The 16,200-nt window shown below is 39.9% G+C and overlaps 1 protein-coding gene across 2 annotated transcripts in view; it reads left to right on the forward strand.

Moving 5' to 3' along the window:
- The window catches only part of Hgd (homogentisate 1,2-dioxygenase), a 45,776-nt gene that overhangs the window by 11,655 nt on the left and 17,921 nt on the right, over nucleotides 1–16,200 (forward strand). The window contains exons 5-6 of one of the 2 annotated variants that reach the window (XM_047564354.1): nucleotides 3,360–3,432; nucleotides 15,967–16,026. In XM_047564354.1, the coding sequence (XP_047420310.1) occupies nucleotides 3,360–3,432; nucleotides 15,967–16,026 (133 nt within the window). The remainder of the gene's footprint in view (nucleotides 1–3,359; nucleotides 3,433–15,966; nucleotides 16,027–16,200) is intronic. The other variant, XM_047564355.1, reaches the window with a different exon arrangement.

Here is a 16,200-nt window from a genome sequence, read left to right on the forward strand (position 1 = left end):
TTTAGGGCTCAAACTTGGGTGGGGATTTGGGACTTGATTGGTGTGTGTGTGTGTGTGTGTGTGTGTGTGTAAGTTTGTGTCTTTCTAGCCTAACGGCATGTTGATAGGCACAGGAGTGGTTCAGACCTGGTGGGAGTGCCCAGGTGAATTAAATGAATAGAAGTTACATAGGCTGGTCACAATGCCTTCGTGCCCATAGGCTTTTTGTTTTGTTTTGTTTTGTTTTAGCCTAAACTTACCATTGAATATAGAAAATATCTTCAATACTGACATTCTTGAAGAAGGGCCTCTGAAATGTGGCACAGGCATGAGGGTCTTATTGTCTGAGCAGGATTCTTTAAGTCTCCTGACACATTGCTTTCACATTCTCTTCAGACTTAGGAACTTGTAGTCTTTGCCCAGGAGTTTCCCCCTTTTAGTCCAGTGATGAGTGGGGCTTTTCCTGTGGGTGTCAGTATTATTTATATACTCTGCTCAAACATGTCAATGAGATATCTGCTCACGGAACGAGACAGACTCAAATACTATACAGGACTGAGCTCTTTTGACTTTAACCTTCTGAGAACCTCAATGTATTCCTTTGTCTCTGAGTTTAGGTACATGCCACTGATAATCCGTCTACAGTGCAGGAAAAAAGCAAAAGCGGGTTTGCATCCCTGGTCCTTCTACTTACCAGCTGTGTCCTTGAGTCATGTTGTTTCACCTATAAAATGTGACAGCAGCATCTGCTTTGAGTGTTGTTGTGAGGATTACATGAGAGAATAGGTGTGAACGTGCTTCACAAGCTACCTGGCATGTAGTCACTAAGAACCATGACTCTGAGACAGCCCTTTTGATACATTTGCTTAAAGGCAACAGTAAAGTATAAATCTCAGAATTTATAAAATTCAGGTAAACTTGTTTTTTAAATTTGATGCTATTTTTTATTCTGAGGTCCCCATCTGCCCTGTTTCCCTCCCCTTTCCTCAGCCAAGGAAATCACTTGCTTTTCTTTTGTTCAATAAGACATTTCATCTATACCTGCAAATCTCTGCAAATCTACTTCCCCTAAACACTTAGACTTTCTGTAGAACAAAAACTGGAATAATTCACAGTCACCTTTGGTTTCCTGCCCTGCTCCATCTCTTCCCTTAATTATAGAAATCCTGAAGAGTTAAGTACAGCTTACATGCTGTCTAACCCTCTCCAGGAGAGATGAAAGGGAAACCAGCAATCAGGGTCAAGAAAATATGAGTTTGCATCTTAAAAGATTATTCATCTTAAAATATACCAATATTAAAATATTAGCCATTTTGAAACTGACGTATTTTGTCTAAATACCTGACCCTTAACTATTTTGAAGTTTAATGTGTGCCAAAGACATTCTCCCAGCACCCCCGGCCTGTATATTGCCTTTGAGCCTGTTGGGGGAAGGGCAACCCCTGCTCCAACCCCTATGCCACAGACTCTGCCCACACAAGGGCTCAGGAAATTCCTGCCCCTTCTCCTTCAGCTGGACTCATCCCTTGTGCAGGACAGGGCCACAGCTTGCACAACTAAACCCAAGAAAGCCTGACTTCCCCTCTTCCCCAGGTCTCACACTCTAAATAAAGGTGAGGGACAAAACTTCACTGTGAACAAAGGTAGTCTTACTGTGCAGATAAAGCCTCTTAGGTAACCTCTTAAAGCTGTCTTCAGAAGAAGAAGAAAGCCTGTCAGGGTATGGTAACAACTTTCAATCTCTTCTCTGTGCTTTTGTGGGATTCCTGATCAGGCTTAATGCCCACCAAACACTTATTGTAGACTACTTTTGGAAGATCAGAAAAGTATTTGGATCATAGTAAGTTTTCTAGTTCTTTCTTTGGGTGGCACAGGTGATCCTTTTATGTTTCTGACCACTCTATTACAGTAAAATTTCATATTACACAAAGAAACAAAGTGGTTATAAAATCAGCAAGTAAGACAAAAGTTAGGCGCAAAATTATACCTGAAAATCCCTTTAATCACCCCTAAAGTATAGGATACATAGTTCTATATGCACTGTCTAGTAAGGTAATTTGTACCTATACTAAGTTTGAGAACCACTGAGCTAGACTAAATGAAGGATTTCTGGAAAATTCCATAAGCAGATTTCAGGAATTTAAATCGTGTGGTCTTTAAGATAACAAATCACTAGTGGTAAATGGGATGGGCCTTGGAGTTCCAGTGCCCCACCTGCTCACCTTGTTCACAGCAGTTGTCTAGACCTTCAAACCTTCCTACATCCTCATAGATGTATTTGCTTGTAGTTATGTGGGCAACAATGGAGCCAGACTTTTTAAAATATAATTTATTTGTAAAGTCCCTGTTAATATACTTCTTTGATATAATTCAATTTGTAAGTCCATTTTATATCTTTTTTATAGTTGTTTTGAGATACAGATGACATATCAATGGAAGCCATGAAACCAAAACTCTAGCAACTAAGGGATCTCTGAAATAATAAAAGGATTTATTGAGCCATTCACAAATGCTAGCCAGAAAAGGAAAGGACTGGAATTCAGGACAGGTTGCCACAATTACCAGTAGCAGGGTTACATAGCAGATCAGAGTCAAGAATATTTTAAAATAAAATCTGGGTAGGCAAGTGCTGTGACCTACATTGGCCATTGTTGATGAGAAGAGTGGGATAATGTTGAGCTGGAAAGCTTGTGGATAGGAGGGCAGTCATAAGAAGAGTAACTGCTGCTTTTAGATGTTGGGTTAGAGTTAACGGTCCCAAAAGTTTATATGCAAACAAGGTATGGTGACGCAGGTGCTCACTGTTTGGATTTCACTCAAGATTTCAACATCATCAGTCTTTTTTTTTTTTTTTTTTTTTGCTGGTTTTGCCACAAGTCGTTGGCTGGTTAACTTCCCTTACTTCTTTTGCCCTTCACCTTCTGGCTTTTGTCATTAAATTTAGGACATCTCAAAATTTTTTCTTCTATCAAAACTAACCCTGTTCCAATAGAATTTTTCTAGTTTTATCTTATTAAAGAAGTAACATATATTTATAAAAACCTCAAATGATGTAGGAATTAATAAAGTAAAAACCAGAAGTCTCACATCAGAAGTGAGAGTGATGTGTGTGTTAGTTGCAGATGTCAATTCTTTCTTTCACAGTTAACATACATTTTCACAGAGAAATTCATGGCATTGTATTCAAAGTTTGAAATTCACAGTCAACAAAAGAGCTGTATCAGAAATTCCTCTGTGCTCAATCTAGAAGCTTCCTGTGTTTTCCATTCAAACATTGCTTTGCATTTGCCCCTGAACTTTTTACTTTTCTCCTATTTTGAATTCTTTGAACATTTTGTTAATAATGACCATTCTCCAATATCTCCCCTGCTCATTCACAGTCCTGTATTCACATACCGGGAGAGACATGGCTCAGAATTCCACAGTGCCTCCGTGAACATCAGCTCCAACGAGGTAGCTCTTTACCATCTTCCTGATCTGTGACCTGTCTCCTGCCATCTGCTTCCCCTTCTCTGTTACACCCTGACTGTTCTTGGCAAAATGTAACCTTTTGTCTTTTCATTTTCTCCTTGACAAGTTAATATCTCTTTCCAATTTTATGCCTCATTAATTAACCACAACATTCTGCATTCATCACTTTTTCCTTTTATAACCTCTTCCAAATATGTACTCCAGACTCTCACCCAGGAAGTCTGAGAAAATTATATTTAGGTGCCTGACAGTCCTTCCCAACTGAAGCCTCTATGATAGGTATGTCTTCACCTATCAGTCAAAGCCCAAAACGTTTACTTCAACAGCTTCACCAACTACCCACATTGGACATCTCTGGAAATCTGAAGACCTGAAAACTGCCTAATGTTTCCTCTACTCTAACATTCACTCCCACAGAGAACATCATGGGATAGGTAATCATCACTGTCATCCTTGATACCCTCCCGGGAAGATGGAGACCATCCCCCCAAAGTTTTCATTTCCAGTAGTACATATTTAATCAGTCATGCAAGAATTAATGCAAACTCTTGAGTACATTTAAATTCAGCCTGTGGACATAAATTCAGTACATTAATACCTCACATAAGAAGTATGTCTAATTTTATCATATGCTTTCCTCTAGTTTGTGAAATCTCAGAATTTAATGAATAAGCCTGCATCCGATTCAACCACAATTTTACAGATTTCAATTAGCATTCTTGAATTAGCATTCCAGTGGAGAAGATAGAGTCCTTAAAAACTTCTTATTACTACATCCTGAACTTTTGATGGTTGGGAAGTCAGACTCTTGACCCAGTTAAAACATCAACTGAGGAAATTACCTTTTGGTTCCAATTACCAAATTGGAATGATCTCTAAGCTAAGTAAAGTGCATATCATAGAATTTCTTCTGTCCCCAGTTCATTCAAATTATCAAAAAATGTTTCAAAATGATACAGCCTTACAGAGTATTTGTTCTCTAATTTGTCAAACTATTCAAGTCTTGCCATTCTGAAAACCCTGCCCTGCCCACATGTCTTGGATTTTCCTACATCTTTCAAGCTTTTGCCCAAGTCTCCATTAGCAGCCAGCCTTTCCCCCTTTTTTGTGGTGCTGGGTATCAAACCCAGGGCCTCATGTGTTTAGACAAGTGTCATACCACTGGGCAACACCCTTGACTTCAGCAAAACTTTTTTAAAAATCTTTTTTTTCTCCATTTTCCCCAGACTCCTTCCTTCTCTTGCCCAAAGTCCTCTTTCCCCTCACCTCTTCCCTTTCTCAAGCTCCTGGTGCCGTGTTACCACTGCTTCTTGGCTTTTCTCTTCCTCCTACCTTCTTCCTCTACAGAATGGCACTTGCTGTGTAGATTCCCCATCTTCTTCCTAGGACACACACACACGAAGCCCTGATATCTGCAGTGACACTGGAGTTCAAGGGATTCCAGTGAGGATGGGAAAATCAGAACTTTTCATAGAAAATCTAGATGGGAAGAAGAGGAGACTGTGAATGCTCTTAATGTTTTTTTGAAAATCAGATACACACACATACACACACACAAACATGTATGTATTTACTCTAATTATGGTCATGCTGTAATACAGATTTACATTCTATTTTTTGAACTTAAACATCATATTTCATGCCTTTCCCCATGTCTTTGTAAACTCCTTGAGGCCAGATAATTTTTAATGCTATATTATAATACAATATATGTTTATAAAGCAATTCCTCTATTGCCATATATTTAGGTTGTTTCCATTTTTACTATTACAAATCATCCATGCTAATTCCAGCCCTTGTCTCTGCAGCACCCAAAGCATGAACAAAGGAGCTCCCTCTTTCCTGAATCTCTGTCCTTTATGGGTTCTCTGTCATTGCTCTGACTTCCAAACCTGCAAAATGAGTGCTCTCCAGGGTCCTGAACTAAATTCTTATCTTCCCCTATTCTCCATCTCCCGCCTGGAAGATGGGGGAGTACTTACTCTCTCCTCCCATCTCCTCTTCCTAATTGACTTTTTACCTTTCTTATTTCTTTCTTATTACACACATTTCCCACATCCCTTCTGTGCTAGTTTGTTAGGGCTGCCATAACAAAAACAGCCTGTGTGGTTTAACCAATAAAGATTTACATTCTCCGTTCGGCACCCCAAGATTGAAGTGTCAGTAGGGTTGTTTCTTCTGAGGCCTCTCTCCTTGGCTTGTAGACAGTTGTCTTCTCCTTGTGTGTGTCCATATTTCCTCTTCATCTAAGGACATAAGTCATATTTAGTTAGGTCAACTTGAAGGACCTCATTTCATTTAAACTTATTATTTCTATAAAGATTCTTATAAGTTATGTTTCATGTATGTATAATATGTCAAAATATACTCTACTATTATATATATGTATCTAAAAATAAAAAAGGAGTCTATCTGAATATAGCCACATATGAGGTACTGGGTTAGAGTTTCAGCATATGAATTTGAGAAAAATGCAATAAAGCCCATAATACTCTTCCTCTGCTTTCTTCCCCTTTCCTTCCAAATATTGGCCATTGGTTCCTACTTTATTGGATTCTCTTTGCCTTAGAGATGAAGGGAGAGTTGTTGATGAGAAATTCCCCACTGGAGTGAACCCAGGGGAGGAACTCCTTGACAACAGAAGATTTTTTAGTTCACTTGCTTCCCACCAATCCCTGGGGCCCCCTCAGCACATGTATAGGTACATACCTCAGTACGTAGGATTCTATAAAAGCATGACTTTACCCAACATGACTCCAGCTCAGAGCTTGCTATAACCTTGTAGGCCACATTGCAGGAAGTCAGTCACACAACTTTGGGGTTCAGAAGCCATTCTGGGATTGGTGTCAATGTGGAAATCTCATTTATATCCTACAATCCACTTTTTCTCCCTCTTTTCATCTTTTGAATCTCCCAGGTTTTCCTTTTATTAAAATTGAATAAATGTCATTCATAGCCATGACATTAACTGTCATCTCTCTGCAGTATGTTTTACAAATCTTCCCTCCAATTTCAGAACCCACATTGGATGTTGCCATGTGTATGTTCCAACTCAAGAGATCCTGTACTGAAAACATCATAGTCCCATCCAAATTATTCTCTCTCTCTGTCTTTTCTAAGCCTGTTACTGACAACCATTCTTTCACATACCCAGGTTTGAATTCTTAGAGTCATTTTTAAGAACTTTTTTCTTTCTCCTTTCACATGGAATTAAGTGGCAAGTCCACAAAATGGTGATTCCCAAAGTATTCATAAGAGTGAATCACAGAGTCTTGTTAAAAATGTAGATTCCAAAGCCTTGCTCTTCAATCTAGTAGATATAAGGTGGTGTTCAGGAGTGCCTCCAGATGATTCCCACTCAGATTGACCCTGGACCACACTTTAAGAAATATTGCTATAGAACTTGCTCTGGTTCTCTCCTTCCTTCTCCTGACTCTTCTTAGTACAGACCTCATTTTCCCTTGCCTATTATAATGGCCTCCTAATTGATCCATGTGTCTTCCTTACCATATCTTACATCCTGTTGCCAGATTCAGTTTGCTGAATTACCATCTCTGAAGTCTTTAAACCCCCACCATCACCCCTCCCCTCCACTGACCAGACAGTCAAGTACAGGCTCCCAAGATGGGAGATCAAGAACCCCAGTTCTGGGGCTGGGGTTGTGGCTCAGTGGTGGAGTGCTTGCCTAGCATATGTGAGGCACTGTGTTCAATTCTCAGAACTGCACACAAATAAATGGATGCAAATAAAGGTCCATTGACAACTAAAAAAAAAATCAAAAAATAATTTAAAAAAAAGAACCCCAGTTTCCTGTCATGGACTTTCAAACTCTCTACTTCCTGTCATGTGCCCTACTTACAGTCACACTAGAACCATATTTTTTCCAGGAAAATATCCTAAATTCTCTTTCCTTGGTGCTTTATGCTATTTCATCTACCTGGAATTCCTCTTCTTCATAAATATTCACCTGTCAAAATCCCACCCATAATTTAAGACTTTAATTTTAAATACCACTTTTTTCATTAAACTTTCATTATTTCTCAGGGTATTTTAGAAAAAGAATCTATATCTCCATCATCTTTGTCTTATGTGCAGTACCCAGCACGTACCTTCTTCCAAACAGTAAAATTGCAAGCATTTGTTGATAGTCCCTGATAGCTCAGATCTCATCATCCTTTTAATAGACTAGATTGCCTTTCTCTAAATGCATTCACTGGAGTTTGCCAACATTGCAGTGTACATTGCCCTGTTCAGTCCTTTTTGGACAGCTTGCTAGATCTTTTTTACGGTACATCTTTATCAACTTACATTTTACTCCTTGGAAAGATATTGAAACTGTCTGCAAACTGGTGATTTCATTGTTTATGTCTCCTATTTTTCATATGTAAGAATGTTAAATAGACCCTGCTCCAGAACTTATTCCTGAGGGAATATTCCTGTTTACATTTTTCTTCCAAAGTCATTTACATTATTTGTATCCCTTGTTTTCTTATCAGAAAGTCTCCATACTTCCAGGATTTTCTAGAATTGTTTCCCTGAGGGAGAAACTATGTAGTGTTCACCTCCAGCACCTAGCACATGATCTGACACAGGGAGAGATTCAATGAATATTGTTTGAATGAATTAGCATAAGGGGTTTGAACAAGAATGCCAATCCCAAAGGTCCTTACCAGGAGGAGAGTCAAACTAGATCAAGGCAACTCAGCACTGGAGCAAATAAGGTCAGGATGAAAGATCATGTACAAGAACATTAAATGGAGGTAAAGCTGGGCTCAGGAGGCAAGGAAATCAGGAGTAGTTTGTGAGCAAATCAAGACAGGTTGAGCTCAAAGTGCTCAGAGTACACATTGATAAAAGTGACCAAAGAGTATTGGCATCAGTTCTTAGGAGAGAAAATTTGTCTTCTCTAAGTTATCAGTTTTCTTACTACTAAAAAAAGAGAGGTTAATAATCATAGGTGCCTCAGAGAGTTGTGAAGGTTAAGCATCGAACATATATTGAATGCCTACTGTGTTCCATGATCTATGCAAGATGCCAGGTGTCTTAACCTATTTTCTTTTCTTTATTTGCCCCCTTTCATGGAGATGGTGGTGAAACACAGGGTTAATGCATGCTAAATAAGTGCTCTACCACAGAGCCACATCCCCAGCCCTCTTAGTCCATTTTCTGTTACTATAACAAAATACATGGGGAGGCGATAAGTTATAAAGAACAGAGGTTTATTTAGTTCAGGGTTCTAGAGGCTGGAAAGTCCAAGAGTGTGGTGCTACATCTGATGAGGGCCTTCTTGTTGCATCATAACATGATGGAAGGCATCACATGGCAAGAAAGAGCAAACATGCTAGCCTAGGTTTCTCTTCCTCTTTTAAAGTCATGCAATCAACAGATATATGAAAAAATGTTCAACATCTCTAGTAATAAGAGAAATGCAAATCAAAACTACCCTAAGATTCCATCTCACCCCAATTAGAATGGTAATTATCAAGAACACAAGCAACAATAGGTGTTGGCGAGGATGTGGGGAAAAAGGTACACTCATACATTGCTGGTGGGGTTGCAAATTAGTGCAGCCACTCTGGAAAGCAGTGTGGAGATTCCTCAGAAAGCTTGGAATGGAACCACCATTTGACCCAGCTATCCCACTCCTTGGCATATACCCAAAGGACTTAAAATCAGCATACTACAGAGATACAGCCACATCAATGTTCATTGCTGCTCAATTCACCATAGCCGTTTGTGGAACCAACCTAGATGTCCTTCAATTGATGAATGGATAAAGAAACTGTGGCATATATATACAATGGAATATTACTCCACCATAAAGAATGATAAAATTATGGCATTTGCAGGCAAATGGATGAAATTGGAGAATAGCATGCTGAGTGAGATAAGCCAATCTCAAAAAACCAAAGGACGAATGATCTTGCTGATAAGCAGATGATGACATATAATGGGGGTGGGAGGGGTTAGAGTTAGGATTAGGGTTAGGGTTAGGGTTAGGGTTAAGGAGGGGGGCAAGAATGGAGGAAGGAAGGACTGTGTAGAGGGAAAAGAGGGGTGGGAGGGGTGGGGGGAAAGGAGAAAAAAATAACAGAATGAATCAAACAACATTACCCTATGTAAATTTATGATTACACAAATGTTATGCCTTGACTCCATGTACAAACAGAGAAACAACTTGTATCCCATTTTTTATAATAAAAAAATAAATAAATAAATAAAGTCATTAATACCATCATGGGGTTCCCACCTCCATGACCTCATCTAATCCTAATTATTTTTCCAAGACTCTACCTCCAAATACCACTGGCATATGAATTTGGGGATTAAGTTTTCAACATATAAACTTTTCAGCACATTTGCTATGGTTTGGATGATTGTCCCCCAATGTATCAAAGGTTTGTTTCCCAGGGTGGCACTATTGGGAGTTGATGGAGCCTTTAGGAGGTAGGGCCTTGGTGGGTCCTTAGGTCAGTGAGGGTTTGCCATAGAAAGGGATTGTGAGACCCCAGACTCTTCTTCTTTCTTTTCTTTGCTTCTTTATTCATAAAGTGAGAAGTTTGCTCTGGCACATGTTCCTATCATTATATGCCTCCTTCCCCAAGGACCCAAATAAATGCGGCTACTAAATCTTGAACCATGAGCCAAAATAAACCTTTTCTCTTTATAGGTTATTCATCTCAGGCATTTCATAATAGTAGTGGGAAGTTGACTGATATAACATTTAAACCATAGCACTGAATAATGAATGTAAAACCCTTAGTTTTAATTCAAAAGTAAGGTCGAAAAGTATAGCTTATCTTTTTTTGTAGACTCATGAAAGACTTTAGAAAGTCTAAATAATTTAGTGTGACCTGGATCTTCCCTATATATATTCTTGTCCATTACCTCAAAGAAGTCCATGAATTGAAGAGAAAGAGAATCAAAGCCTGATTCTCTCTCCTTTTCCCCTCAAATTGCTGGATTTATTGAGGAATTCAGTGAGCCACTGTTTTATTTTATTCACCCCTATATTCCCTATCTGGACTGAAACTCACCACTACCAATTACCCTGGGCTTCTCCCAGTCATAGCTGCCACTAATAATTGCTTGAACATTAAGATAACAATTTCGCCCACAAATTACTTCAAAATTCTTGGATAGTTGGTACTGACTTCTAATGATATGTCTACTTCTAGCAAGTTAATGTCATTAAGAGCCTTCAATTCATCCAATTTAGTTGAGTTCATGGCAATTTTGGATGGAATCTCAATAAATCAAAGAATCTCAGTGTTGAAAAGGATATTCAGATCATCTAACCCAATTCCCAGTCTTCTAATTTTGGAAATACTGAGACTAATTCTTTCATATTTCCTTTTCATCTCTGAGCATGAATTTTGAATCTTAATCATTAAATATTGCCATCAATTATCTGTCTTCCTCCTTGGATAATATTAGATAATTTTTAGTTATAACTTTGGATACCCTTGAAATTGTTTTTAAAACTATTTTTATCACCTCACTCTTAGAAAGTAAAAGTTTATTTTCCAGTAGGATTTGGTTATGGTTTGGATGTGAGGTGTTCCCCAAAAGTTCACATGTGAAACAATGCAGGAAGGTTTAGAGGAGAAATGATTGGGTTCTAAGAGTCTTAACCCAAGCAGTGGATTAATCCCAGGAGGGATTAATTGAAGTGGCAGGATGTGACTGGAGGAGGTGGGAAATGGGGCGTGGCTATGGGGTATATATTTTGTATCTGGAGAGTGGAGTCTCTCTCTCTCTCTCTCTCTGTCTCTGTCTCTGTCTCTGTCTCTGTCTCTCTCTCTCTCTGCTTCCTGATGACTGTGGTGTAAGCTGCTTCCCTCCACCACCTCTCCTGCCATGATATTCTGCCTCACCTGGAGCTGCAAGGAATGGAGCTGGCTTTCTATGGACTAAGACCTCTGAAACCGTGAGCCCTCAAATAAACATTTCCTCCTTTATAGTTGTGCTGGTCAGGTCATTCAGTCACAGCAACAAAAATGCTGACTAAAACAGATTTGTAGGATACAATTGCAAAATATGTGAAGCAATGATAGAACTTAAAGGAGAATTAGACATTTCTACAATCATAGCTGGAGACTTTAACACTCTTCTCTCAATAGTTGATATAACTGGACAGAAAATCAGGATGGATATAGAAGTGGTGATTTTTCATATGCATGAAGAACTGACTTACATTTTGGAAATAATCTTTGAACTTCTAAAAACTTTTGTCAATTTGCTGGTTATTGCCTGTCATTTTGAGTCCAAAAGCTCTTACAAATTTCCTTTATTCTGGTTCTTTGAAATACAAGCATTGTTCTCAGTGCCTTTTACTTATTCATCCATCTAATATTTCAATAAATACTTATTGATGCCTATCATAGTCAAGACACTGCATCATGCATTACAATCGATGTCACTGTTTTTTAAATGTTTAATAATGAAATTCTGCATGGGAGAATATTTTAGCAATAACATATAGTATGAATAAAATATACCATTAAAACCTACAAGTAAAAAGTTGTTGGATTATATTAACCTAATTGAACTGCCATAACAAAATGCCTTAGACTGATGGTAATTTATTTTCTCACAGTCTGGAGACTGGAAGTCCCAGATCAAGGTGCCAGAAGGGTTGGTAAGGCCTCTGGTAAGGCCTCTCTTTGGCTTGTATATGGCTACCTTCTCACTACGTCGTCACATAGATTGTCCTCTAAGTACATAAGGAGAGTGAGATCTCATCTTTTCAAAAGGCCACTGATCTTATTGGATTAGTGTAGATGTTCAGAGACAGGGTTCGCTGAGGGTGAGGACGAACAACACCTACCTTACCTAGCTTTACCCAGCCTGCTTACTCAGGTTTCAGAGATAGAGCTCTGAAGGCACTGGTCTGATTTTATTTAGGGTTGTACAGGACATATAAAGGCACATTATCCAATCAGGTTAACATGCTTGTTAAAGTGTAACAGAGTCAGCCTATAGGTGAACTATACGTCAAGGGTCTGGTAGTGTAAACAAACCAAGCATGCCTAAGCAATTCTGCCCAGCAACAGGTCTGAGACAAAGGACTGGGGGGATGGTAAGCTCCTGCACACAGCATGAGGCAAGGCAGCACGGGGCGAGCTCACATCACAGCTTGCTGGGATGCTTGACAGAGAGAGGCCTCCCCTCAGCTCCTAACTCAGCCTCAACAGCTGCAAAGACCTTCACTCCATGGCGAGTCTTTACCATTACCTCAGTTTCTCTATCCAGACTGTTTGGCTTACTTAGACCATGGTGTCAGTGATTGCTGTCAGATAAGCTTGAGGAATGTTCCCTACAGATTAGAGCCCCCAAGTTATGATTTCATTGAACCCTAACTACCTCATAAGGGCCCTATCTCGAAAACAATCACATTAGAGTTTAGAAATTCAACATATGAATTTGGAGTTGACACAATTTAGTAAACTTGTAGCAAGGAATAAACCAGTTAATTAGCATTCTTTACTGTTTTTAGAAGCTCTTCTCTGAAAAGACTTATGGAATTATATAGTTCTTACTAGTACCTCATTATTACATGTAAGAAAACACAATCCAGAGAGAGAAAATGACCTGCCTGAGGTCACAAAGTAAATGGGAATGGAGGCAGTAGCAAAAACCAAGTCTCCTGGTTCAGTCCAATGCACCAACCTCTTGGTCTGGCCTTGGATCAGAGAGGTACTGCTCCACAGCATATGTACAATTAAGCTGAACATCTGACTTTGGCAGGAGATGTTTATACTCTGCACTCTATGGACTCTTCCTGTTCATCCTCTCCCCAAATCTCCTTACTTGCATCCACCAAAATATCACATCAGGGCTCTTGACCAAAATCTTGCTGGAGGACCCAAAGCTGGCTTCCTTCTCTGGGTACTGAGTTTATCAGAACCACCTTGGGGTCTTTATCATCCTTCATAATATAGACCCAGGACAATTGGAATATAGACTATGTACAATCTGCTGCCATCAGACCCAAGAGATAAATGATTCCTTTCCCCACACCATCTGTCATCTGAAGGAATCGTTTTTTGCATTAGAGAAGGTTTATCAAGGCCATTGCTTCATCAGGGCGGGGGCCTGTGGAAGGTGTGCTTCCTGCATCATCACATGCTTGCCTCTTCATCTGCCCTTCAAGTCCTCTCACTTCCCTTGCTATTGAGATCTGGATCTCTCTCTCCTCTTTCTTTCCCTTTTTGCTTTCTTCTCTCTTTTCTTGTTCTTTTCTCGGATTATAAATCTTTATACTTGTATTATTTAAATTTCTCTGCAATTTAGTAGCGGTATCATCACTGCCACTTGGCCCAGGATGCCGCTGTTTAGTTGATTGATTGGTTGGTTGACTGGATGGATTTTTCCAAGCATGGTGTTTGGTTCAGCAATGCAATAGTCTTGGATGTGGTGAGTCTTAAAGTGTAGCTGCACATTAGGAGAGCTTTTAAAAAATACCGATGCCAGAGCCCACCTTCACGGATTCTGACTTAATTTGGTCTTGGTTTCAAAACCTCTTCAGGTGATTTCCATGAATAGGATTGAAAGTCATGTTGAGAATCTCTGGTTAGAGCTAAAAGGTTACCCAGGCAACCATTGATTTGATACTTAAATCTCTTCCATTGGGAAATCTAAAATGATGAGTCTTTTTCTGGCAATTTTCCTTGGTATACAAACACTGCACTGCTACCTAGAGGGAAACAGCAGGTATAGATAGTAGCAGACCAGAACCTCCTCTCAGAACTCCAGCAGTGCTCAGGGTTGGGGGTGTGTCAGTGGCAGGGCAGGGATTGAACCCATGCATGAGGCTATGGGTTCAATCCCAGCGCACACGCACACACAAACACAGCATCCAACAGTGTTCAGCTGTGGCTCTTCCTGAGGTCAGGGGAATGTCCTTCTATTGCTATAGTTCTTAACCAGGGGGTATTTGTTCCCCAAGGGACGTTTGACAATGTCTGGGGATTTTTTTTTTTTTTATTGCTACAACTTGGAGGGATGCTATTGGCATCTAGTGGGTAGAGGTCGGGGTTGATACTAAACATCCTATGAAGCATAGCACTGCAATAAAGAATTATGCAGCACAAAAATGTCAATAGTGCCTTTCCTACATCCTTGCTCTCAGGTTCCCCTCTCTTCCCCCAAGAGACATCATCCTTAATGGAATCAGTCCAGAAGCATTTTCTTCTTTCTTGGAAGCATGATTTGAATGATCTTTTTCAAATCTACCTTTCATGTCATTTTATTTCATTTTATTTTATTTTACTTTTTGTTACTGGGGATTGAACCTAGGGGCACTTAACCACTGAGCCACATACCCAGCCCTTTTTTGTATTTATTTAGAGATAGGGTCTTGCTGAGCTGCTCAGGGCCTCACTAAGTTGCTGAGGCTGGCTTTGAACTTGCAATCCTCCTTTCTCAGCCTCCCAAGCTGCTGGGATTATAGGCGTTTGCCAACATGCCCTGCTCATGTCTTTTTAAAGTAGTATCAGAATGTGATTGATTTGCTTTGCTTTTAAGAAATGAAGGCTACTACCTGCCTGTGTATGTCAGAGAGGCAGAATAATCCCAGTGCCACCTCTTGCATTTGCTGCTTCCTTTTCCTACCTGGCTGTCCTTCAGACATACAAAATGAGCTGAACCCTGGGACCTGATGGAGGCCCTTCTCAGCCTGCCTTCACTGGGCACTGTAGGTAAGGGAGCCAGCCCTGGGGTGCAGGTCACTCTTGAGATGTGCCCCGGGGTAGCTGGGTGTATCAGTCACCAGCCTAGCTGGGTCAGGCTGCCACCACATGGATTAATAAGTGCTGGGCTGACACTTCAAGAGAGGCCTGAACCTGCTGAGTCTTCTCCCCCATTCCTTAGCTCAGTTCATTATAAAATTAAAGATTGTTATGATTTAAACAGAACCATCAGGCAGCCTGGGGACAAACGCGCGGTTTGGTGAAGAAACTGAACCCAGTATTGCATTTACCAAATCCAATCTCAGCTGGGTGCTTTTTCTTTCTCTTAAGGAAATAATTCAAAACTCGAAGGGCTGGAAGTAGAAGTAGAACCTTCCCCTGCAGTGTCAGGAGCCCACACAGAGAAGCTGGTGTGCCAGGAAAGGGAGCTGATTATAAATAGCAGGAAAAGCGGCATCAGTCAAAACTTCTGATGTGCCTGAGTAAAATGTTAAAAGAAACAAACAGCTTCTGAAGGAGAAAGCAATGATTTCTCTTTATTTTTATAATCGAAAGTTCTAAGGAACAAAGACAGTTTATATTCAGATAGGTTTCAACACACACACATACACACATGTACACATCACACACACACACACATCCCAGTAGAACCCCTCTAAAGAAGTGATGGATTATCATTAATTTTAAAATAACAAAATCAAAAGTGGTCCAAACCTCAGAGAGGGAGTAGCTGTCCTCTTTCTTCCATGTAACTGATGCTACATATTTAGAAAGCCTAAATTTTTCCTTTTTAAAATCATTTTCCTATGTATTTCTTTTCCAGCTTAGATGGAAACCGTTTGAGATTCCAAAATCCTCTCAGAAGAAAGTGGACTTTGTGAGCGTAAGTCCATGCTACACCTTCCCCCTGCCCTCTGTTCTGCAGTGGATGATCTCACCATCCATAAGCTGAATGCCAAACAGAAACAGCCTTTTTTGGAGGCAATAGAAGCAAAACCACCTGCATCTGCCGTGGGAGACTGGCCAAGGGATGTCTTACTTATAGGCACAATGTGGT

Source organism: Sciurus carolinensis, chromosome 9 (genome assembly GCF_902686445.1).
Source record: "Sciurus carolinensis chromosome 9, mSciCar1.2, whole genome shotgun sequence".
Taxonomy (NCBI): Eukaryota; Metazoa; Chordata; class Mammalia; order Rodentia; family Sciuridae; genus Sciurus; species Sciurus carolinensis.